This window comes from Ovis aries, chromosome 16 (genome assembly GCF_016772045.2).
Source record: "Ovis aries strain OAR_USU_Benz2616 breed Rambouillet chromosome 16, ARS-UI_Ramb_v3.0, whole genome shotgun sequence".
Taxonomy (NCBI): domain Eukaryota; kingdom Metazoa; phylum Chordata; class Mammalia; order Artiodactyla; family Bovidae; genus Ovis; species Ovis aries.
Window position 1 is genome coordinate 23,702,497 of NC_056069.1, and position 26,913 is coordinate 23,729,409.

Consider the following 26,913-nt stretch of genomic DNA (forward strand, 5'->3'; position numbering starts at 1 on the left):
AAACAATATTTTAAAAAATGTAAAAAACAAGCACAAAGAAATTCTCCAGAAGAGACAATAGCAAATGAGAGACAGCAACAGATTTTTAGAAGCTAGAAAGCTGGTACGTGGTTGGTAATTGACAGCAAAGCAGAGAAAGCTGAAATGTAAATACCTGTAGAGAGGGGGCCAATGTGAATGACACAATCCTTGAAAGCCTCAGTATTTGGAGACATTTGGGAACTCTGAAAGCAAAGATAAGGAGAAGGGCTTAAAATGGGAGAATTCCTTGAAAGTTTATATCAGTAATAATTAGATATAATCCATCCCCCTTCCCTTTTCAATCTAGCAAGAGATGGAAGAAACTAAATCAGGTACTCTATGGACTTTGGTTTGCCAAGCTCAACAGAAGGGTAGGGATAAGACTCAGTTCTGAAAATGGGTTAAGGGAAAGCATATGTGCTGAATGGTGAGGCCAACCCCCACCTCCTACCCCTCCAATTCTCTTTTCTTTACACCTTGCCTCTCAGAATGCTGATATCATAGGAAAATAGAGGGTTCTCCTCAGGAGAAACCGATAAGCCCAAGAAGACCTGGAGTCTCGGATATTTGGGTTCTGTCAAAGAAATGGCAGGTACCTTGCTTGTCTCAGACCATTTAGATGTCCACTAAGTATGCTTTTTTTTTCGTGCTTCACTTTTACCTATTAATATAACTGAAGACCACTGGATACCTGTGGAAAACCTCTTACATAAAAATAAAACAAAAAAGATAAAAAAGGAACCTAAAGGGAAATTAATGAGTGAACAAAAGCAACATTCTAAAAAATTACATCCTCAAAGTGACGAAAGGCAATGATTTCCGTGAAAAAATATTTGAATACCATTGGAAATAAAATATGAATAGAAGTTAAGAATTCAAAGGAAATTTGGAAGATAAAGCTAACCTTCTCAAAAGACTAGACAATGTGGATGGATGGATGGATGGATGGATGGATGGATGATTGGAAGGAAGGAAGGAGAAATATAGGACAGAAAAGATGAGGAAATAGAGAATTAATCTAAGTGGTCCAGTATCCAACTGAAAATAGTACCATAGAGAAGAGAGAACGTGGTGAGGAAATAATCAAAGAAATTATGTAAGAAATTCCTCAGAACTAAGAACATAAGGCCCCAAAACATTGTGAATAAGACTCACACCAAAGCATATCATTATGAAATTTCACAACACCAGGGATAAAGAGAAGAGCTTTCAGGGACTAAGAACAAGTCTGTACAAAAGATCTGGAATCAGAATAGTATTAGACTTTTTAACAACAACTCTGAAAGAAAAAGACCATAGAAGGTCATCAAATGTCGCAGAATAAATTATTTTGACCTAAAATCCTAAAGCCCACTATACTCTCATCCAACTGTTAGAGTATATAATAAAGGTATTTTTGGAAAGTCTCACAAAATTTTACCTTCCATGCACTCTTTCTCAGGAAAATACTGCAAAATGTGCTTCACCAAAAAGAAGTAGAATATCAAGAAATTCCCAGAATGATGGTGAAGGGAAATCCTAGGAAACAGCTGTGCAGCAGGCGTAGGGAGCAGCCAGCCCAGATTTCAGCAGGTAGACAGATGGCTCCAAGAGGCATTTTTTCAAAGAAAAAAAATAATAAAATGGAAAATGTTATTTGATGTGTTGTATAGATAGAGTGGAGTTTTTCCATTCTTTTGGAGAATTTAGGGAAGAATTAGTGTTAACTAGAAAATTAGGCAACTAAGAAGGAAAAAAGTCAATTATGACTTCCAATAAAACAGGTCAACACAAGTATTTTATCTAAGAAAGAAAAATGTAATAATAGTAATAGATTCCATGGCTTAACTATGAATAACAAGTAATAATGATAAAAATGAAAACTTTGATTTTACAAAATCAGAATTATGATTCTATTAGGGGAATAAGACATGGGGAAGTGAAGGGTGATAGTGATATAAAAGTCCTAAAGCCTTCTGGTGGAAAATCAATGGATCATGTCTAAAATTTAAAAGTAAAGAAAAAGGAATATAAGCATATTACTTAAAAATAGATTCTAAATTTAAGATATGCTAAATAGTCACAGGAGTTATAATTAGTTGCCTCTGGGAAACAGGATTCTGGATGGGAGATGTGAAAGGTATAAAGCTGGTTTTTGTTAGAAACCTTGTGATACTGTTTAATTTTAACAATTTAAGACTACAATTAAGATTATAGTTTTAAAATGAAAAGCTGTTAATTGCTTTGAAACTGACTTCAAAAAGACACTCAGACACTGATTTTCAAGGATTATGGGGTGATTTGCCATTTGATAGCAGCATTGTGTTAATCTGCAGCCAGAAAAACATAATTTTCTAACCACATGTACTTTAAATAGTATGTATATACCCCACATTTTTTGTTGTTTTTGCTTTTGAGCTTTTTAATTAAAGTACAGCATACATTTATAATAAGAATACACAGTTCCTAAGTGTACAACTTGATTAATTTTCACAAACTGAACAAATCAGATAACCAGCACCCTGTTCAAAATCAGAAATTATTATTTATAGCACCCCAGAAATCCGTCTCATTCTCCCTACCAGTTGGTATTGCCCTGCAGAGATAACCACTGTTCTAAATTTTAATCCCAGAGATTAATTTTGTCTGTTTTTTGACTGACTATAGTTGGTTATGTCCATATTTAGTCCTCTGCCCGTGTTTCCAATCAGATTGTTTATTTTCTTGCTATTGAGTTATATGAGTTATTTATATATTTTGATTTATAGCTGTTTATCCAGTACATGATTTGCAAACACTTTCTCCCATTTTGTAGGTTGTTCATTTCGTCAATGGTTTCCTTTGCTGTACAGAAGCTTGTTAGGTTGATGAGGTTCCATTTGTTTATTTTTGTGTTTGTTGCCTTTGCTTTTGTTGTGAAATAAAAATATCACTGCCAAGATCAGTATCACAGAGCTTCCCCTCCTGCCATATGTTTTCTTCTAGGGGTTTTATGGTTTCAGGTCTTACTTTCAAGTTTTTAATCCATTTAGAGTTGATCTTTGTGTATGGTTTAAGATAGGGGGGCCCCGTTTCATTCTTTTGCTGTGTCTCCTGGTTTTTCCAACAGCATTTATTGAAGAGGCTATTCTTTCCCCATTGTATATTCTTGACTTCTTTGTCATAGATTAATCAGCTGTATATGTGTGGATTTATTTCTACACACTCCGTTCCACTGATCTATGTGTCTGTTCTTTGTCAGTACCATGCTGTTTTGATTACTATATATTGTAATAAAGTTTAAAACCAGGAAGTGTGATGCCACCAGCTTCATACTTCTTTCCCAAAATTGCTTTAGCTGTTTGGAGTCTTTTATGTTTCTATATACATTTCAGGACTGTTCTATTTCTGTGAAAAATGTCATTGAAATTTTGATGGAGATTGCATTGAATGTGTAGATTGTTTTGGGTAGTATGGACATTTTAACAATATTGATTCTTCCAATTCATGAACTTGGAGTCACTCTCCATTTATTTGTATCTTCAATTTCTCTCATCATGTCTTACAGGTTTTAGTTTATAGGTCTTTCAACTCCTTGGTTAAATTTATTTCTAGGTATTTTATTCTTTTTGATGCTACTATAAATGGATTGTTTTCTTAATTTCTTTTTCTGATAGTTTGTTATTAGTGTCTAGAAACACAACAGATTTTGTATGTTGAAATAGAACTCCTCAAGTTTTCTGATTTTGTGTATTGGTTCTAAAAGTTTTTTGGTGGCATTCTTAGGGTTTTCTGTATATAGTATTATATCCCCAACAAAAGGAGGCAGTGTTATTTCTTCCTTTCCAATTTTGATGCCTTTTATTTCTTTTCTTGCTCTGACTAAGACTTTCAATACTGTGTTGGATAAAAATGGCAAGAGTAGTCGTCCTTGTCTTATTCCTGTTCTTGGAGGAAAAGTTTTCAGCTTATCATCACTGAATGTGATATTAGTTCTGGGTTTGTCCTATATATGGCCTTTATTATGTTGAGGTACTTTCCCTCCATACCCAGTTATTTGAGAGTTAATATCATAAATTGGTGTTCAGGCTCGATTTTGGAGGGTAAGTCCCTCCAGTGTGCACACTGGGAACATTTTTTCCTGTCAATCTGGGCTTTTCCTTTACAGGACAAGCCAATTTGGTTGGGTACCCATTTGCAAAGGGGAGGTGTTGTTGGACTCTACTCTGAGCTGGTTCATTGAGAACTAGTTCTCATGGGGCAGGCCCACCCTAGTTGAAATTAGCTCATTTGTAGGGTACATTTATTTACCTGATTTCGGAACTGGTCCAGTTGGAACTGGTCCAGTTGGAACTGGTTCATTTGGAAGCTAGTTCTTGAGGAGGTGGGTAGCCTAGTTGGAATTAGTTCATTTGTTTTATAGGGTAAATTTGTTTTATAGGGTAGAGTTATTTACCCTATCAGGGAATCGATTCATCTGTATTCATTGATGCTGGAATCTGTGCCATTTTTCTTGGAATTTGTCTGCATCTTTTGTGTTTTGGTGTTATAAAGCTTTTAAAAATGGGAAATGTTTCATGTGTACCAGGGGAAAGACCTTTGGGGTACATGTTAGCTACTTTAAGATCAGAAGGGCAGTGGCCCCTGAATGGTTCACAATTAAACAGTCAGAAATGTTTTACAAAGGAGAGGAGCATTCTGATAATGAACATGCCCAGGAGGCTCCCCTGGACTTGTGGCATCCAATTCTAATTTCCCCTACAGGAGCCCGGGAGAAGGAAATGGCTACCCACTCCAGTATTCTTGCTGGAGAATCTCATGGACAGAGGAGCCTGGCAGGCCATAGTCCATGGGATCGCAGAGTCAGACATGACTGAGTGACTTAAACTTATTGTAAAATGCTTTTTCTGCATCTATTGAAATGATCATATGATTCTCATTCTTCAGTTTGTTAATGTGGTGTATTGATTGATTGAATGTGGTATCATTGATTACAATGATTGATTTGTATATGTTGGACCATACTTGCATCCCTGGAATAAATCTCACTTGATAATGGTATGTAATCCTTTTAATGAATTGTTTAACTTGGATTGCCAATATTTTATTGAGAATTTTTGTATCTGTGTTCATCAGGGACATTGGCCTATAATTTTCTTTTCTTGTAGTTTCTTTGTCTAGCTTTGGTATCAGGTTAATTCTGGCTTTGTAAAATGAGTTTGGAAGTGTTTTTCTCTTTTATTTTTTGGAAGAGCTTGAGAAGGTTACTATTAATTCGTGATTGGTAGAATTCATAGAGAAGCTATCTAGTCCTAGACTTTTGTTGAGAAGGTTTAAATTATTGATTCAATCTCTAGTCTGTTCAGATTTTCTGTTTTTTTCATGATTCAGTCTTGGGAGTTTGCATGTTTTTAGGAATTTATTCATTCCTTCTAGATTGTCCAATTTGTTAATTGTTCACGTGGTCTCTTATGATCTTTTGTATTTCTGTTGTATCGGTTGTGGTGTCTTCTCTTTCATTTATAGTTTCACTTATATGAATCATCTCTTTTTTCTTGGTTTATCTAGCTGAGGTTTTATCTATTTTATCTTTCAAAAAAAGCCAGCTCTTAGTTTTGTTGATCTTTTCTATTATCTCTTTAATCCCTATTTCATTTATTTCTTGCTGATCTTTGTTATTTCTCTTCCTTTTAACTTTGGGATTTATTTGTTCTTTTTCTAGTTTCTTTAGGTATAAAAATGTTTATTTGAGATTTTTCTTATTTCTTGAGGTAGGCCTATCATGTACAAATGATAATTTTATCATCTTCTAAAATATTGGAGCTTTGTTATAATTATATAAGTATAATGCTGTTGATCTGAAGTGGTCATTCTTTTTCTTGTTAGAAAGTATCCTTCTGTTGAGGTCTGTCTCAATAGGGCTTTTTTTTTAACCTATATTGTTGGAACACCTCATAGAGTAACTGCTATGAACACTGGAATGCATTATCTTTTCAAATTAGTGTTTTCATTTTCTTCAGATAAATACCCAGTAGTAGAATTAGTGGATCAATATGGTAGTTCTGTTTTGATAATAGCCATTTTGTATGAGATGCGAGGTAGTATCACATTTTGGTTTTAATTTTAATTTCTCTGATGATTAGCAGTATGGATCACTTTTTCATGTGCCTTTTGACTATCTGTATATCATTTTTTGAAAAATGTATATTCAGGTCTTCTGCCCATTTTTCGTTCAGACCCTGAATTTGATCTTGCTCTACAACATACTAGTTGTATGACCTCAAACAGAAATAACTAATAGAAAGTACCCTCACATGGACTTTCCTGGTGGTCCACTGGTTTCAACTCCGTGCTTCCAATACAGGGGGCATGGGTTCGATCCCACATGCTGGCAAGCATGGCCAAAAATGATAAAGTATCCCACAGGCATGATTTCTTGATTCCTCTTCTTTCCCTTTTCAAGTATTTGTTCAAGTATAATGTTAGCCTTGAGGAACTTTACAAAGGCATTTTATTCGGCTACTAGTACTCATTTTCCAGTTGTCATTTTAATGCATGTTTTTTCTTCTCTCTTTTTCTCCTAGAGATAAGATTTCAGTTTCCACAACTGACTGGGGTGCTTACCCTTGCTTTCTTTATTCATAATTGTATTATCACACTCTTGAAGAACAATAAGAACCAAGAAAATAATGTGAGTAATTACCTGAGGAATTGACTTTCGTTACTAAACCTTAATTTTTAAATGTAAACCACAAAACAATGGTCAGCAAATTTCTTCTTTAAAGGTTCTGGTGGTAAATATCTTAGACTTTATGGGCCATGGGATTACAATTACCCAACTCTACTATTGTGGCACGAAAAATAACTATAAACAATATGTTAGCAAATGGGTAGTGCCTGTGTTGCAAGAAAATTATATTTACAAAAACAGATAGTTGGCCATACTTCATCCATGGGCCATAATAGTTTGCTCTAGAGCACTCACTAAAAAAAGGAAAAAAAAAGGATGTATATCTGGTAGTGGTGAGATCTTTAAAAATACCCAAGTGATCTAAAAGAAAACAAGAAAAAGGAAACAAAGAATATATGGTACAAATAGAAAACAAATGGAAAGATAATAGATTCAAACTCAGTCATATTAATAATTACATTAAAAATGGTCTAAATGCTACAATTAAAAGAGATTGTCAGTCTGACTAAAAAAATAAAGCTATATATTGTCTACAAGAAACTTGCTTTAAATATAAAGATATACCATGCAGACATTAAGTGTAAGAGAGTTGTTGTTGTTCAGTCACTAAGTTGTGTCCGACTCTTTGCAACCCCATGGATTTTTTTTCATGCCAGACTCCCCTGTCCTTCCCTATCTCCCGGAGTTTGCTCAAATTCATGTCCATTCAGTTCGTAATGGTATGTAAAATCAACTCATCCTCTGCTGCCCTCTTTTCCTGTTGTCTTCAATCTTTCCTAGTATCAGGGTCTTTCCCAATGAGTCAGCTCTTAGCATCAGGTAGCTGAAGTATCAGAGCTTCAGTTTCAACATCAGTCCTTCCAATTAATATTCAGGGTTGATTTCCTTTAGGATTGACTGGTTTGATCTCCTTGCAGTCCAAGAGTCTCTCATGAGTCTTCTCCAGCACCACAATTCGAAAGATTCATTTCTTTGGTGCTCAGCTTTTTTGTGGTCCAGCTCTCACAGCCATATATGACTACTGGATAGAAAACAAATAGATAATAGATTCAAACCCAGTTGTGCTGATACTTACATTAAAAATGGTCTAAATACTACAATTAAAAGAGATTGTCAGTCTGATTAAAAGCAAAACCTAATTATATACTGTCTACAAGAAACTTACTTTACATATAAAGAGATCATGCAGACACTAAGCGTGAGAGAGATGGAGTGGCTATTTTAATATCAGACAAAACAGACTTCAGAGCAAGGAGTATTGCTGAAGATAAAGAGGAACATTATATGATGATCTTTAAGGACCAGTTCATCAAGAAGACATAATTATCCTAAACATGTGTGCTCCCAGTAATAGAGCTTCCAAGTAAAGGAAACAGCAACTGTCTAAACTGTAAGAAGTAGAGAAATCCACAATTATATTAATAATTAGTGATTTCACCAACTCTCCCTTAATAATTGATGGAGCAAATGGAAAATAAGTAAAGATATTGAAAGCATGAAAAATACTATCAGCCTACCTGGCATTTATAAAAGTCTTAAACAAGAGCAGAATTCACATTCTTTTCAAAAACACATGAAACATTTACCAAGATTGACCATATGCTGAGTCACAGAACAAGTCATAATACACTTGAAAGGACTGAAATCATACCAAGTATGTTCTTTGACCACAATGAAATTAGAAATCAATACCAGAAAGAAATCTGAGAAATTGACAAATATGTGGAAATTAAACAACATACTCCTAAGTAACTAATAAGTTCAAGGAAAAAAATTACAAGAAAAATTAGGGAAGTACTTTAACATTACTGAAAATGAAGATAAAACATATCAAAATATATGGGATGCACTAAAACTGTGCTTAGAGAGAAATTTATGGCTGTAAATACCTACATTTAAAAAAAAATCTCAATAATCTAACCTTCTACCTTAAGACACTAGGGGAAAAAAAGAGCAAACTAAACCCAAAGAAAGCAGAATTTAACCAGTTACCTGTGGCCTTGTTAGTAAAATTTGAATTCAGCTTGATAACTTCTAACCATATAAATGAAAATCATGATGAAGTTCTAATAGGAGTCTATACAATTATTGAAAAGTGAAAGTGTTAGTCACTCAGTCATGTCTGACCCTTTGCAACTGTGGATCTTTCTGCTAACAGGAGAGAATATCCTTCATGTTTTTTCTAGTGCCTTTAAATTTGTCTTGCAACGTGAACATATTGTCTTCTCCAAGATTTCTTTGGATGATATCGATAAGTTAGACTGTCTGAAAAATAAATAACCACATCAGTTCTTTCTTTCTCTCTTCTCTCATCACTGTACTAGATTTTAATATTAAAAGTGGCTTTTATCAAGGATTCATGGTAATATAGGAAAGCCATGTGTATAATGTTGCTTTATTGTTTTATAAGAACTGTAGTTAAGATATTCTTTGTTAAATTGCTCGGCATTCTTTATGTAAAGACGGTAGAGAGAAAATTTTCTCTCTTCAAGGCTAGGAAAACATTTCCTTAATGAACTCATTATTTGATAATAAGGGTCATATAACTATTCTTATTTCTATTTTTGCTTTGACTTTCAGAAAACTTAAGAATTAAGATCTCTTACCATTTTCTATAACTTTTCCTAGGCAAATGTATTTTTGCAGTTTTTTTCTTTTTCTATTACCCTCACACTTTAGATTCAGTTTTTATTTTGGAAATCTTTAATCTTATTGTACTTCTGTCATAAATAGTTTTGAATCTTTGGAGGGAATAGGAAGAAAATCTTACTATCCTAAATGAACATTTGGAACTTTGGAGTGTAAAGGAAAAATTGAGAATATACTTTATTGCTTTTACTTTTAAATCCCTCTCACCTTCTTCACAAATTTCCTGACTCCTTGCCACTTGAACTAAGCTGCCAATCACAAATTTTAGGAAGTTTCAAGATATGTGGAAGATATCTTTTATCATCACAGAAATAGTGTACGTAGTGAACAGTGTATACTTTGGTTTCAGCCAGGTCACCTTCCTATCCTACTCAACTGATCTCTAATGCTAATTTAAACCAGGTACCAAAGAAACCAATTTTGTGAAGTTGGCTTCTCATGTTTTGGGTCATTCTATCCATAAGGCTGTGTTTCTCAAACTTCACCACCAAAGTCCCCTTAATGAGAGAGAACACCTTGTATACCTGAGAATCTGGGGGTGAAGAAAACAATTTTAGTGGAATCTCATGTTTTATCCTAAACACTCATGTATATTTTTATTGTGCTTATAATTAGTTTGTCTTACTAGAAAACAGTCTTAAAACAATGAGTTAAGTTACAGGCAGACTTCACTTTGCACAGTTCCCATATGCATGAATTTCAGTTGCTGTGGCTTAGTTAGATTATATCAGTTCCCCCTAACAACATGGTTCAAATTTAGGTTACCACAGGATTTGAACTTGCATAAAGTAGTAACTGGGGGCTTCCCAGGTGGTGCAGTGGTAAAGAATCCACCTGCCAACGCAGGAAGGATTGTACAAGTCGATGAATCACTTATGGATCCTCACCTGGAATCAACTTCAGAAAATCTTAGCACCTTAGAAACCTTCACCTCAAGAAGTTTTTTTTCTAGTGACTCCCAGAGTCTTGATTGGCATCTGAACTGGTCTTTCACTTTTAGATTATTTTCCTTTGTGCCTCTGATCTAGTCCGCACACCCCTTCTCCAGAGATTTTATATTGTGGCTGGTTGGAGTAATTCTCCCTCGGTGAGGTGTTAAGAGGTATCTCCCCAGTATGTGCAAGCCTTGGCTGCAGCGCACCTTCCTGACTCACCTGTTCCCAGTGAGTGAACAGCATGAGGAAGGAACCGGCCGACCCCAACAGTGCTGCAGCTGCAAAGGCATCTTCCTCAAAGAGGTGTCGGGGCACTTTCACCGTCTCATGTGTGTGTGTTTGTCGCTCAGTTGTGTCCGACTCTTTGCAACCCCAGGAATTGTAGCCCACCAGTCTCCTCTGTCCCTGGGGATTCTCCAGGCAAGAATACTAGAGTGGTTTGCCATTCCCTTCTCCAGGGGATCTTCCCAAGCCAGGGACCATACCCAGGTCTCCTGCATTGCAGGCAGATTCCTTACCTTCTGAGCCACCAGGTAAGCCCCATGACACAGTCTCATACTACCATAAAAAGAGAAGACTGTCTGTACTTAGTTTTGCTCCTGAAAATTTTTAAGAGGACTAGCTCTTCTTGAAATTTACATCAGCTTATCTGAAGGTATGCATTCCTCAGTGCGAGAAGCAGACTGAATAGAGAGATAAATATTTCTGTTTTATGGTCCCCAAAGCACATAGGAAGAGTCCTGCCTTTCATAATATAACACTCAATGGAACTTGAAATCTGTATTCCATATGTAAATAACCATAAACGAGTTTTTGTTTCTACTGAGTTTGGGGACTAGCATTTTGTAGAACTAGTAGGTGAGGTTCAGGTAATAAAATTTGGCTCAACTTTTGTCACTTGTGGAAAGTAGTTTTTTAAAGGCTTAGAAGTAAAAGTTTAAATGGATGATGTCTTCTTACTGTCTTGATTGGTTGAAACCAGTGTATAAAAGGCTTCCCCAGTGACTCAGCAGTAAAGAATCTGCCTGCAGTGCAGGAGATGCAGGTTCAGTCCCTGGGTTAGAAGATCCCCTGGAGAAGGGAATGGCTATCCACTCTAGTATTCTTGCATGGAGAATTCCATGGACAGAGGAATCTGGCAAGCTACAGTCTTTGGGGTCACAAAGAGTTGGACACGACTGAGTAACTAACACTTTTCATTTTTCATTGTATAAATTAAGCTAAATATGTACTATATTCTGAGAAAACTTTGTCATTTGATTTACTCAAGGAGGTTTCAGTAAGCAATTTGAGTCACTGAAGTTTTGTTAATACCATGATACAGTATTTTCTTGAGATTTAAGTCAGAAAATGTGAAGCTTGTCAGGAACTTGGAATTTTTAATGTTGATTTTGGGTTAGTCATTCAGAGATCAGTAAAAAAAAAAAAACTTTGAAAATAGAAAAGAAGACATAAGAATAGAAAAGGCCTCATTCTCATCTATATAAACTATAGTTGTACTTGGATCTGAAGACATTTGTGAAGGAGAACAGTGAGGCTCCTAAACAGGGGTAGTGCTCAAATTTTCCAGGTTTTCCAAATTTGACATAATTTCATGAGGGTTTCTTTTCACTAAACATTTTTACCTATGTAACTAAATGAGATATAGTTTCTGTTCTTTAGTAAGACATACCTTACCCCAAAGAAAGTTGTAGAGTTGAAGATCATCCAACTCATTCCTCATCATCAGAATATATTTGCTCTATAACCATCCTGGATCTGTGGACCACCCTCTTCCCATTTCTTCATCATGTTTGAATCAGAAGCTATACCATGCTTGTTTTGTTTTGCCTATCTTTATTTAGTTTTATTCCCTGCTTACTTCTTTTAAAACTATTTGAGGTGCTCATATCTTAATTTGTTATTTACTTTTTTCTTATGAATCTTTGTAGCTTACTCAACTATATATGTCTGCAGTAGTTTTTATGTAAATGTTTGGGGTAGGCCTGTCTCTTTTTCAGTAAATGCTCTGCTGGATAGTCACTATGAAAAGTATGTGGAACAGAAAGATTATAAACCATTTTTGAGAGACAGAATGTGCTTCCAGGCCCACTTGTGCCCCACTTGGCATCCTTCCTGTCATTACTTCTGTACTGCCAGCCCTGCCAGCTGCTGCTTATTTGTGAGGCAGAGTAAGTTACTTTATTAATGTACACGGTTCTTGACACATTTACTAGTTCTTATGGTCACTTGTGCTGATTTTTAAATATATTTTTTACTTTGAGCCTCATTTTCTAAAAGATGGGTTTTTTTCCTGCCGTTTTCCATTAAAGAGGCTTCTAAGAGGCCATATCTCCAGGCCTTGAATAGTGATGGCTTGGGTTCAAAGCCCACATGTGTGCATGCTATTCATAGGTGGCATGTTTCCCAGGATCGTGCTAGAACTCAGCTGCTTTTATATTAAAACATCATTTCTGTTCATTAGAGTATTTTCAGATGAAAACAGTTACTTTACAACTCTTGACATAGTTCTACTGAATGTACATTTAAACTACTGAGAAATAGAGCTTTTCTAATCGTTGTTATTTCTCTTGCATCTGTATGTGTACTTTATTGTTATCTTTTGTTACTCATTATTTGGTACCTCTCTTTCACTGTTTTCTTTACTATTGTTTATTAACTGTGACACAAATGTACTATTAAACTGGTTAACTCTCCATTTTAGTAGCTAAGGGCATGCAGTTTGGAGCTGAAAAGTCTTTGGTTTGAATATTGACTTCACCAACTACTCACTGTGTAACCATGAACAAGTGTTGTAACCTCTCTGCACTAATTTATTTATCTATAAAATAAAGAAAAGGACTATACCTACTTTAAATGAGATAATGTATGTTCTGTGCTTTGTACAGAGTCTGGTACCTAGAAGCATTTAATAATTGTAGACAACATGATTATTTTTATCAACGTTTACTGAGTTCCTGCTGTGTGCCAGGTATTGTCCTGGATATTGGGGATATAGGGCTTCCCAGGTGGCGCTAGTGATAAAGAACTTACCTGCCAGTGCAAGAGATGTAAGAGATGCAGATTCGATCCCTGGGTCAGAAAGAGCCCCTGGAAGAGGGCATGGGAATCCATTCCAGTATTCTTGCCTGGAGAATCCCACGGACAGAGGAGCCTGGCAGGCTGCAGTCCATAGGATCACACAGAGTCAGACACAACTGAAGCAGCTTTGCACACACGCACGCACTGGGGATATAAAGGTGAAGACACAGTCCTTGTCTCAGGGATGTCATAGTCTAGTAGTATGGACCAACTTGGATATGGAAAAATTAAAAGACCAACATAATAGAAGAACTATTAACCTTGACTACTTTGGGATGTGAAAGAATATTCTCTTTCCAGTTGACATCCTCATATCATAAATATAGATTTCTTTATAATAAAAATTAATGATGATTACAATATAGGGTAGTAGATGCCATATTTCAGATGTATATGCAGTGCTATAAGAACAGGGAAGCAGAAGGGGGAAACTCTCTCATCAGGAAGTCCTTGCATCTTCACCTTTTTATCGTAGTCAGATTTTCCCCAGTTTGCTAAGGTATACATCTTTGCAAAAAGCCTACCCAAAATAATATGCCGATCAGGTGGTATACAGACTAAAGACTATCCATGAAATGGTAGCTGTCCCTCTTTATATGGATACATAGCTCTCTGACACAACCATTTTGGCCTTCCAAGACTTTGTGTTTTGCAAAACTTCTTTCTTCTTGAGTAATACTGAGTAAGCTGAGAGTGGAATGACTTTCAAACATCACTCTGTGAGACACCTACCCATTGTTATGAATATGGGGGTTGCCTGGTCCATTTCTGTTAATACCTCACGAGACCATCAGGCAACTCAAAGGTTGACTCCAGTCTAGCCTGGGATGGGCCCTAGAGCTTCAAGAACTAGAAAAGAGACTTTGAAACCTCTGGAGGTTATTTTGGCTTCCCCTTGTTCACCCCTACGCGGTTAGAAACTCTTAAAATGCTGGAAGCAGTCTCCATAATCCAGGTTCCTGTAGTTCCATAGCCTAGTGAAAGTGTTAGTGAAAGTGCTAGTCTCCCAGTCGTGTCTGACTCTTTGCAATCCCATGGACTGTAGCATGCCAGGCTCCTCTGTCCGTGGGATTCTCCAGGCAAGAATACTGGACTAGGTAGCCATTCTTTTCTCTAGGGGATCTTCCCAACCCAGCGATTGAAACTGAATCTCCCCTGTTGCAGGCAGATTCTTTAGCATCTGAGCCACCAGGGAAGCCTCTACCATCTAATTTAGGGATTGAAACCCCTGTTTTGTTTTCAAGCTGATTGTCAGACTTGACTTTTAGGTTTCTCATTGTTTGTTTGTTTGTTTGTTTGAAGTGAATTTATCAACATTTAAGTTTACAACTCTTTACTATTGCTTTAGCCCATTTAAGGAGAAACGTTTCCCCCAAATCAGAAACGTTTCCTAATATCACATGTCTAGTTTTCTTTCTGTGGTATCAAACTAAAGCAAAATTGTATATAATTTTTTTCTTATCTGTTTTTTTAGCTTTCAAAGTAATTTGTGTTTAAAATGAAAAATGAATAAGCTTATTGCCATAATTTAGTTGTGCTGAATTGTTTGGCCATAACTTTTGTGGTGATGGAGACCAGATTTATGAGCTGTGGGATCTGTTCTGTTTGGATCAAACAGCTGGCTCCATTAAATATCTTGGAGCTTTTTACTTTGCATGGGGATGGTTGGGAGGGTGGGAACAGCAGTGGAAGAAAGCAATCCACTTTATTTAATGTTCTGCATTTGTTTACTGGCTCCAATCATAACATTGTGCAGCTGTTTGAACAGCTGCCTTTTGATTTCCTTTTGTTTACTATTTAGGTTTATTAAGCTTGTCTTTAATACCTGCTTACTGTCTGCTTTTTAACTAGCTTTCGTACTTTATTAAATATATTTTAATATATACCAGTCTCTTTTGGTCTAGGTATGCTTTGATGATCTACAAAGTTAATTCACTAAAAGAAAAAAAATTTTTTTAATTCCATAGGTCATACAGAAAGCAGCCTATTCTTGATTTCTTGTTGTCCCTTAGCTTTATTTTTTTAGTTAAATATTTTATAATTTGGTAAATAAATTGCATTTCAAAATTAAGTCCAAATTTCAATCATGATAAACCACCATTTATGTTAACTTTCTAAGCCTGCCAGCAGATAACTTAGTCTTCATACTCCAGATAGTTTTTAAAAAGTTGTCAGACTAGTTGTTAAGTATGTGAATTTTGTTTTAACAAATGTCTCTGAGCAACCTGGATACCTAGGAGATGTATATTTACACAGAGAGAGCAAAAAGATAAATATTACATTTATTTGTCAGTCTTATTATTTTGGAGAAGGAAATGGCAACCCACTCCAGTATTCTTGCCTGGAAAATCCCATGGACGGAGGAGACTGGTGGGCTACAGTCCATGGGGTCACAAAGAGTTGGACACGACTGAGCGACTTCATTTTCACTTATTTTTTAGCCTATTCAGACATACTTACTAAAAATTTATTCATCATTGTGGGAATTTTATTCTCTGTTTACAGGTGAGGGACTTGTCCATTGCTTATATGCTGGTGACATTAACTTATCTCTATATTGGAGTCTTGGTTTTTGCTTCATTTCCTTCACCACCATTATCCAAAGATTGTATAGAGCAGGTAAGGCACTGTGTACCCTCTCTGTGTGATTGTTTATACCTTCATATCTGCAGGGCAAACAGTATGATACAGTAGCAATGTATACTACCAGACAGGCCTGGGTTTGAATCCAGTCTCTTCTATTTTCATACATGTGGGAATTCAGGCACCTTCCCCATTCTTTGTGAGCTTCAGTTTCTTCTTCCATTAAATATCATAATAGATACTCCATAGATTTTAGAAGGTCTCTCAGAAAACCTTCTGTATGCTGGCACCTGTGGTACTCAAATAAATGATTCCTGTTATTTGCTTATTTTTCTCTGTGTGTGGATAATTATGCTAGTAGCAGTCTTGAATTTATAAACCCTCACAGAGACTATATTCAGTTCCCTGATTTTCTAAAGTCCAGATCGAAATGTCCTGAATAAACTGGTTTCTTAATTCATCAGTCCCTGATAATAGATTTGACACTCATTTTGGTCTAGGTGGCAAGCATAAAAGCAAAGAAAGACTATTTCTTAAAAAGACAGAGGAAGAGACAGAAAGAATAAAAGAAACATTCTTTTACTAAAAGGCTGCCATAAATAATATTTGTTATTTGATTTGACCCATCATAAACCTGGGAATAGCATAATCTCTAGTTTTATGTGACTTAAGAAGTTCTCAGAGAAAGTAGCATTCACAGGTGATTGTCATTCCAGTCAGAAGAAATTCCTCTAAAAGAGTGTAGTGGAGACAAAATATGATTTATTACCTATGAATTATAAAAGTTATTTCAGCATAATAGTGGCAATAATGTTCTCATCTTTTCAAGATAAATAGATTTGAGTTATTGCTCTTTTGATAGTTTGAAATGTTCTCTTGATTTCCTTGATTCCAAAAGTTCTTTGGCAGCCAAATGTTTGCTGAAAATTCCCCTGATATGAAAAATCCCATATAAAGCCCACTCCCTTGGGAATAAGAATATCTGTGGTATTTGTATTTGAAAGGGAAAAAAAATCTGAGTAATTGGCTTTCTTTTTCTTAGATGCCAAATGAAAATGGAGAACAGAATCATGAAAGGAAGTAGAAAAAAATTTCTTTTCTTTTTATTGATAGACTATAGATAATAGTGATAGTAAGTAATAGATATACTCTCACTTTATGCTATAATCTTTAAAAATGCTACAGTGCATCAGAGGAGAAAAAGTAAGAGAATCATTGAGAATGAAATAGCATTGAAACAAATTTATACTTAAACCTCATATACTAACAGAGCATTACTTCTCAAACTATCAGTGGTAAACAAAGTCTTCTTTGTTGTTGTTTCAATGTCAAATCAATTGCAGATTGATACTTTTGTAAAACAAAAATATGCCAATGTCAAATGTCTTTAAGTTTCTAAATACTTACTTTTAATTTCTGTGCTTAGCTATTGAAGAGTAATAGCAAATAGTTTGTGAACGGGCACCAGCCCACGAAACCATACAATTTGGGTGGCACCTGTGTTCAAAATAAGCAAAAAAATTCCATTTTATAAATTTGTATATATTAAATTTGATTTGTAACATTACTTTATTATCTTTCTTGGATTAGAATTTTTTAGACAACTTCCCTAGCAGTGACATCCTGTCCTTCATTGCAAGAATATTCCTGCTGTTCCAGATGATGACTGTGTATCCACTCCTAGGCTACTTGGCTCGCGTCCAGCTATTGGGTCATGTCTTCGGTGACGTTTATCCTAGGTAAGGGCTCTTCTCTTGACCAGCAAGATGTGCCAAGCAAGAAATGACTGTGCAAACAGGTCAGTTTAAAATGTGACTGATCCTTTTGCTATGAAACTTTGCCTAATGAAAACGATTACTAAGGATAGACCTTTGGTGTTCTTTTCCCAGAAGAGCTTTAAAAATAGAAGCCGCTCCCTTGTCCAGAATGATTTAAAGTTAATTCCTGCCCATGTAGTTATGTTAGCTCTGATATCAACTATATTTATCTTGTGATTTAGTTGTTATTAATCTACTCTTTGCCAAGAAGTTAGCAGTATGTAGTAGTACCTGTGTTAGTAATGTATGGCTAAAGAGAAGCAACTCATTTAGTTATTGGTTATTGGTATTTACTTGTATATTTGTTACCATTCATGCAGTTTTACATAAACAGTAATGGTTTAGGATTGAACATGAGATACATAGCAAGTTTAAATTATTATTTGCTTCTGTAACGATTGCTATAATTTTTAATTTCTTATTGGCGATGAAAGAGTTTGAGTCCTCTTGAAAAATCTGTTCAAAGCTAGTCACCCTCATCCAAGAGAAGTTTCCATTTACTGAAACTTCCTTGTTGGCCCCTGGTTAATGCCTACTCTTACATTAAGTTTTATTATAGATTATTCTAGTAAAAAGTACCTAGTCGTAACCTATTTTATTGGGAATAAATTATCTTAAATGAAGAAAGCTTTTGGATAAAATTTGAAAAAAGTTACATTTGCTGTAACCAACTAAACAAGTGGTCTTAACCAGTTTATTTGAAGTAAAGTAATGCAGTCTTTCCCCTCATTTAACAAATAATTGGTTAGAAGTATGTAGTTTTAAAAACAGAAAACTTTTAAAAGCGAACATCAAGAGTTACCAAGCCTCTAGCCTCGACAACAGCAACAGCTACAGTTCTCACATTGGATTTCAGTAAATGTAAGAATCCTATTGTGTTTATATGTCCTGCCGTATTTACCGAAATAATAAATACAGTTTAAGTCATAGATGAAAAAAAATTCTAGGTAAATGCGTTATTCCTCTTTTCTGCCATTATTTTGCATAATGTTGGCGGTTAGAATGTTTTCTCTTCTTGGAAAAAGTCTGGAATTTCCCTCTTGCATTCGCATTACATTTCTTCCCCTACCATCAAGAACACATTATCATTTATCCTACAGTGCAAGGACTCTACACACTGCATACTTTGGAGCATACTTTTTGATCTCAGGACCCCTTTACACTCTTAAGGGTTATTTGAGGACCCCCAGGAACTTTAGTTTATGTGGGTTATATCCATCAATAGTTAACATGAAAAATTAGAACTGAACTTTTAAAATGTTTATTAATTTACTTAAAAAGCAATAATAAAACCATTACTTGTTAACATATAAATGATATTTTTGAAAATGAACAATTCCTAAAAATTTTCTTTTACAGTTCAAAACTCTTTAATGTCTGATTTGCTAGTAGATCATTGAATTATCCTATTTTCTACATTCATTCTGTTGTAATATATAATTTTTGTTTAAATATATGAGGAAGATACACCCTCCCATGGACACATAGTTGGAGCAAGAAGGAAGTACTTTTAATAGCCTTTCCAGATCATTGTGGATATTTTTCTTTGCTACTGTGCCAAACCTTGACAGGTGGTAGTTTTTTAAAAGTTAGTTGAATCTGAAACTCAGTTACATTAAAAGCCATTGGTTTGTCTTACAGTTTGGGTCTTCTACCCATGTATGATTTTATAACATTCAGTTCAGTTCAGTTCAGTTCAGTCGCTCAGTTGTGTCTGACTCTTTGCAACCCCGTGAATGGCAGCACGCCAGGCCTCCCTGTCCATCACCAACTCCCGGAGTCCACTCAGACTCACGTCCATCGAGTCCGTGATGCCATCCAGGCATCTCATCCTCTGTCGTCCCCTTCTCCTCCTGCCCCCAATCCCTCCCAGCATTAGGTTTGGTCATTTGGAAAATATTGGTTGACTGAGTTCTATAGATCTTCCAAATATTGACCCCTTTCATTCTATATTATCAAAACCCACTTTCGCTATTATCACCACCAGTTGCATTATAAAAGTCTTAGATATTGGAATACTGTCCAGCTCTCATGGTGGCAAATACCAGCTCTCCAAATTCTAATTTTTACTTGAAAGCTCAAATGTTATCATTGGCAACACAAACTACCATTTGTTTTTCTCGAAATGATAAGATCATATCATTTATTTTCAAGAAAATGTCTGTCACATATCCAAATCTAAAGAACCATAGTTTGTCTGTCTTTCAGTTAAAAATGGTCTTTGGAAAAAACAGCATGGTTGTCCCCCAGTTAAGTTGCACAGGTGCTTTTCCTCAAGGCAGCCATTGTACTTCAGTATTCAGCAGATGTGCTTTATTATATACTTCCTATTTGATCATACAGAATGTTAAAAAGATGTTTGTTCAAAGTATAAGATTTTGCAACACAACTAGAGAAAGCTCAGGCACTGCAATGAAGAGCCCGTGAATCACAATGAAGACCCAGCACATCCGAAAACAAACAAAAAACAACACTGAAGTATGAGATTTAATAAAACTAATAATTTTCAGTCCTTTATCAGGAAAATTTTTAATAAAACTTTTTTTTGAGAGTGTTGGCAGTAAAGAATACAGTATAGAATACAGAGATAGTTGCAGCTACCTCTGTCCAATCTAAGGGGGCAGCAGTTTATTCACCATTGCTTTTGCAAAGCATGTTTTGTCTGACTGGAAAATAATTTTTACCTCAGAGCTTCCTGGAAGGGAATTGGAAACTTCCCTGAGGTTCGTGGTTACACTTTGAGAACCACTGCTTTGGAAAAATACACAAAATTGTTTCCTTTTACAATACAGAAATAACAGAGGCCCAGCCAATGTCTCAAAGCTCTGAAGCAATTTTAAGGTTGGAGTTTTTAGATAAGTAATAAGATCTGGAAGCCTGAATATCTTTGTAATTCATCAAGATATATGACTAACCATTTATTTGTATAAATAATTTTCCTGATTTTTAATTCTTTCTGTAATCTTTCCCAGGGATTAATTAACCTCTGATAACTTGGGCTCAAAATATTGCTTTGATATGTAACTTTGACTTTTAAGGATCATTTTGGGAGGAAATGGAGTTATTTCTCAAGCATCACATTCCATCTACCATATAATTATTTCTGTCCCAAAATTGATTTCCCAAGCCTTGAATTGTTAACATCTAGTTCAATTTACTTAGCTGATATTATGCTCATGGTAAATACTGAACAGCTTTACGTGACTAAATCTGAAAAATAAAAACCTGCCCATTTTGCCTTTCCCTTGATAAAATTTATTTTTCTAATTATAAAAGTAAAATAATACTTTACAAAGGAATACTATAAAATATATGAAATTTATCAGGTGTAGAAATGAAGAAAAACTACCCCAAATCCCAAATTGTAACACAATCTCTACTCCCTTTTAGTGTATTTCTTTCTGATATTTTTTCAAACATTTTAAGATTTTATTGTGTAGTAAAAATCTAACTAGCTTTTTCCTCAAGTTGCCTAGATAGATTTTTACCATCTAGGTAACAATGATTTTATATTTTTAACATTTTAAAATGTTTCCATCAAGTAAATTGTTACCCTGCCATATATCTAGGATGCTTCTGTCTTTTTACAAATCAGTTCAGTTCAGTCACTCAGTCGTGTCCAACTCTTTGAGACCCCATAGACTGCAACACTCCAGGCTTCCCTGTCCATCACCAACTCCCGGAACTTGCTCACATTCATGTCCATCAAGTTGGTGATGCCATGCAACCATCTCATCCTCTGTCGTCCCCTTCTCCTCCCGCCTTTAGTCTTTCCCAGCATCAGGGTCTTTTCCAGTGAGTCAGTTCTTCACATCAAGCGGCCAGAGTGTTGGTGCTTCAGCTTCAGCAGCAGTCCTTCTAATGAATATTCAGGACTGATTTACTTTAGGATTGACTGGTTTGATCTCCTTGCAGTCCAAGGAACTGTCAAGAGTCTTCTCCAACACTACAGTTCAAAAGCATCAATTCTTTTTACATTTCAAAAGCATCAGTTCTTTTTACAAATACCTTTATGTTAATAGTTTTTTAATTTTCTTATGATATTCCACTCAAATGGAATTACAGATCAAAGAATGTAAACACTGATATACCCTACCAGTTTGCTCCTACAGAATTTAACCTAGCTATATAATTGCAGGAAAGGGCCAATATCACTGTCCCACAACCAATATTGAGTACTCCTGTTGCCTTCTATTTATGCTGTAATTTTATTGTCAAGTTTAAGACATTCTCATTTTAGAGATGATAGTAATTAATTCCATTCTCACATTAATTATTATAATTTGCCTGTTTTTATATTTTTTCTTTCTCCAAACTCTCTTCTCAACTTTTAGCATTTTCCACGTGTTGATTTTTAATCTGTTTATTGTGGGAGCTGGAGTGATCATGGCCTGTTTCTACCCAAACATAGGAGGAATCATAAGGTACTGCCTGTAAGGGAACTTTGCCCCTTTACATATTTGTCTTTATTTTTATGCTTTTCCTATTGTTGTTGTCTTGATATAATTGTTTAAAATTCCAGTGAGTATTTAAAATTGATAACATCCAAGTGCAGTTCACTGGTATCAGTTAAGGGGTTCTTTATCTTCCACTTTTGCTTATTCCTCACTCTAGAAGCACCATTTTCCTTAGCCTTAGGTACCTTCCCCTTCTCTTTTTCTCATAATTTTCCAATGTATTTCTTTCTTTTTATCCAAAATAAAGTTATTTTTAATATATAACATATAACTTCTTGGGGTACCTGGAAGGTCTCTAATATGTCAAGGCTATGTCCTAACTTTCTTAATCCATTTCTACTCAAGAAATATTTCAGTGTCAATTGTAGTCAGAAAGTTTAGATCCCAGATGGCTCTTTCCTTAATATCCATTCTCCGAATACATTGTGATAGGTTGAGTAGATTGGAATTAAAGCTGTGACCTCAGATTCTCATGGAAAACTAAAATTTAGAATGATCCGATTTTTCTTCCTCAACCTTGTAGAAAGCAGGACTGAGTTACTTTTTTTTGAAGACCCTTTCCTATAAAAGTAGCGAAAGACAAAAGAGGAGACCTTTAGCCTGACACATGTGAAATATAATGGATTTACAAGTTCCCTTTAAGCTGTTTATAAGGAAATTAAGTATAGGGAAGGAGACAAGTAAGTGTAGGTTCCTCAGTCATGTGTTTAGGTATTTTTGTTACTATCTTTGATAATTATGCTGAATACCAACAAGACATTCATCTGTTCTCAGTCTTAAGCAGATGCTTGCAGTCCTTCAACAACTCAGAATTTATAATTAGTTTATAAAAGATCAAAGATAGGAAGCCTATCTCCAGATGTTTCTGAGGAAGTAGCCATAATCACTGAGATACAGAGGAACTACAGAGACTTGAGAGATGAATGAAAAACTCTGTCAAGCAGATGCTATAAAGATGAACAGGAAATAGTATTTTATATTAACTTAGCAAGTAAAATAAGTTTTAAACTCGGATGCTTTATGTCAACAACAAATGAATCAAAAATAATTTTATTGTAACATCTGATTGAGGATGATTTAAATTATCCTATATTTACCATAATTGTAAATCAGAAAAATGCAGAATGAGTATTAACCTAAAACCTTTTTTATTCTGCAGGTATTCAGGAGCAGCATGTGGCCTGGCCTTTGTATTCATATATCCATCTCTCATCTATATAATTTCCCTCTACCAAGAAGAGCGTCTCACGTGGCCTAAATTAATCTTACACGTTTTCATCATTATTTTGGGCCTGGCTAACCTGATTGTTCAGTTTTTTATGTGAAATAGTCAACTGCCTTCTCAAGATCTTTCATGGTATTTTGAACTTTGACAACGGTTCCACATAAATTCACTTGTAAACACTGTTCTTGCCATGGCTATAAATGTTTTCCTAAGGTCATTTGATAACAAGGAAATAAGGGTCCATTACTCAGTAATTATTATTAGAGTGGGGAAATGGGCAGTAAGAGTGGTCTTAATCTCCTTACCTTTCTCATATTCACTCATCTCTTCATTCTCACTGTCTTTTCCAAGTGGAAACGTATGCCTCTAGGAAAAATCATGCTAGGTTTTACTTTTAGAGATGTAAAGTGGGTAGGTTTATTTTGGCTACAATAAAGATTCTCAGGGTGTCACAGCAACTGTATTGCCAGATCCCGTTTCTGTTTCAGTGATTCAGTTTCATTTTATTACTTGCTAGATCATTTCTGCAGTTTGCCCAAACCTTTACTGTTTTGGACAGTAAACCAAATACCTCATTTTTAAAAAGTCTCCATGACATCAGTGTTAGTAGAGAGAATTCTTATGTGAGTCCTTAATATCTGTTTTTAAAACAGGGAAAAAAAAAATCTACAATGTCAATACAGACCCCGTGGTTGTGAAACTTATACAAAATAAAGGAACTAGGAGAGTTTGTTGCAGTCTGACTCCTCTTTGTTTCTGATCCAGTTCTAGTTCCCCAGCCCCAGTTTGCATAGGAACAGGTATGGTTGTCCTCCAAGACCCAGTGGGTTCTTTTGTTTTTTTGGATCCCTGAGGATTGCATAGGATGTGATGACTGGGCCAATGAGGAAGAGTGTAGGAAGCATGGAAGCGAGAGAGGTATAAGGTGTTAAGGGAATAGAGAGGAGTCAGAAGGAGTGAGACCTCCGTAAAAGTGTATTCTTTGCAGGGGGTGAAAGTGATTTCTTCAACACAGGAAAGGATTACTTCTGTTTAAAGTATGACCTCCAGAAGGAGACCACCCACACACAGCTTACTTCTGTAATTGGCAATGTGAAAGTATTAGGTGCTCAGTCATGTCTGACTCTTTGCAACCCCATGGACTGTAGCCTGCCAGGCTTCTCTGTCTTTGGAATTCTCCGCGTAAGAATACTGGAGTGGGTTGCCATCCAATTCTCCAGGGCATCTTCCTGACCCAGGGATCAAACCTGGGTCTCCTGCACTGCAGGCAGATTCTTTACCACCTGAGCCACCATGGAAGTAATTGACAGGGTAGAGGTTAAATCCCCATAAGAAAAACTACTTGGATCTGAGAAAAGGATTAGGGAATCTAAATTCTTGTAATTAAAACTTCTCTTTTCCTTTCAAACTAAAAGTTAAACCAAAATCCAAATCCATGTCTTCCATGTAATGAAACCTCTATGTTCAGTTGGAAAAGGTAGATTTCTCTGATTTTATGGCCACATCAAACAGTATTGTGTTAATACACAATTCCAAAATAGTGCCTAAATTTGTTATTTCCTTCCTATGAGAAAAACAGATGAAATGGTTTTTTAAACCTGGTAAAGAGCCCCAGATTCAAGACCAGCCGTTCTTTCTTTCAGCAGAGGTTTCTGTCTAGTCCACAAACCTGTACCTATAATGATGACCTATACTGCCTAAGCATTAGTCACTCAGCAGTGTCTGACTCTTTGCAACCCCATTGGAGCCTGCCAGGCTCCAATCTCCATGGCATTCTCCTGGGCAGGAATACTGGAGTGGGTAGCCATTTCCTTCTCCGAGGGATCTTCCTGACTCAGGTGTTGAACCTGAGTCTCCTGCATTGCAGGCAGATTCTTTACCATCTGAGCCATTAATATACCATATATTACCTGAGCTCTTTTTTAAAACGTCTGTTTATGAAAATTCTCCAACATACATGAAAGTAGGAAAAAAATTACAAATTCCTCATATACTCATCCCCTACATTTAGTACAATAATTATAAGACTTTGCCATTGCTCACCTATCCCCCAGTTTTTCTTTTCCACTGAAACTTTCTAAAGTCAATCTTGGAAGTTATGTCATTTCATCTCTGTAAACCTTAATAGGCACTAATAGCCTCTTGAACGTAGTTATGTTCATTGAATGAGACGGTTTTTCTAAAGTTTTTGTTTGTTTGTTTTTAGCAAAAACTGCTGGTAGATTTTAAGTAATTAGAAAAATCTACATTAAATATCTGGATCTTTGTGTTACCTCTCTCAGAACAGGAGTATAAGATGGGAGAAAGTGTGTCTGCACCTCAGCATCTTTGTAACTTTTTTTTTTTTTATTCTAATAAGACATGTTTTTTTTTTTTTTAATTTTTTAAAATTTTTTTATTTTTTTTATTTTTTAAATTTTAATATCTTTAATTCTTGTAACTTGAGAGTTTTGTTCAGTCGGAGACACAGGAATCAAAAACCAGACCTTGAGAGATCCCCGTTTATCCCGAGTTTCCTCCCTTGTCTTTAAAAACATGAGAGACAAACTTGCATTGCCTTTTTTCAATGATGTTAAAACTGGAATGTTTTAGCACATAGAAGAAATGATTTGGTATGTTTTTCCCATTTAATAAAATGAATATGAAAATGAATATATTATTTATTAAACTAAAAACCAATGTGGATATTTGCTTTTTGTTTTCTTTGAGAGATTTGCTAATTCAGAACTTCCAAAATCCTATGTTAGATTTATGCTGAGTGACTTTGCCTCCTTAGGTTTTTCTTCACAAAACCAGCTCCTTTGGCCTGGTGATTAGCTTGGTTGGAACACTGTGTGAGTCTGTGTGTCCTGGCTCACACATTAGAATGATGAGATAAGGTCCATTCCAATCCTTCTACAATGAATTTTAGACTTTTTCTACTGTCATCTCTTTGAATTTTCTAATTAAATTTCTTTTACTTTTTGCTCTGATGTGATTTATTTTAGTTTCTTTGAATTTAGCTTAGTCAACACATAATCAAGGACATTTTAAAATTTAAAAGTGTTTGGAGAACTCTTCTTTGGAAAGGCTCTGGATGAATATGTAGTATCCTAATACAAAGCCAGAAAAAAACAAAGAAATATGCTTTGACATCTGACATGTGTGGGTATTCATCCAAAACCTGTTTCATCTTCACACCCAAAGAATGCAGTGGAGGAAAGAATACACTTACCCACAAAAGGGACTGTTTTAGAGGGAAATATTCACTTTAATTACACTAAATATACTTTGCAAATACAATATAAACTCTAAATGGAGAGACAGAAGAGTTTTGGGTTCTATTTGAAGTTTATTAGGATAATTTTTTAATCTATTTTAACTTACTCCGCACATAATTGAATAACACTGTCAGGGGAGGGGAAATTTCCCCCCATCCTTCTTAGTTCTTTTGGCTGATCTAATAATTAAATTGACCCAAGACAGATTAACAGGAGAAAAAACAAAACAATTTAAT

The 26,913-nt window shown here is 35.5% G+C and overlaps 1 protein-coding gene across 9 annotated transcripts in view; it reads left to right on the plus strand.

Moving 5' to 3' along the window:
• Nucleotides 1-26,102, plus strand: part of SLC38A9 (solute carrier family 38 member 9) — a 94,758-nt gene extending 68,656 nt beyond the window's left edge. For 5 of the 9 annotated variants that reach the window (XM_012096926.5, XM_042233782.2, XM_012096925.5 and 2 more), the window contains 5 exons: nt 6,564-6,670; nt 15,841-15,954; nt 17,509-17,657; nt 22,070-22,159; nt 23,352-26,102. In XM_012096926.5, the coding sequence (XP_011952316.1) occupies nt 6,564-6,670; nt 15,841-15,954; nt 17,509-17,657; nt 22,070-22,159; nt 23,352-23,517 (626 nt within the window). In that variant the 3' untranslated portion in view covers nt 23,518-26,102. Of the gene's footprint in view, nt 1-6,563; nt 6,671-15,840; nt 15,955-17,508; nt 17,717-22,069; nt 22,163-23,351 lie in introns of those variants that run through there. The other 4 variants (XM_060400421.1, XM_060400420.1, XM_060400422.1 and 1 more) reach the window with 2 other exon arrangements.
• Nucleotides 26,103-26,913: the final 811 nt, after the last annotated feature.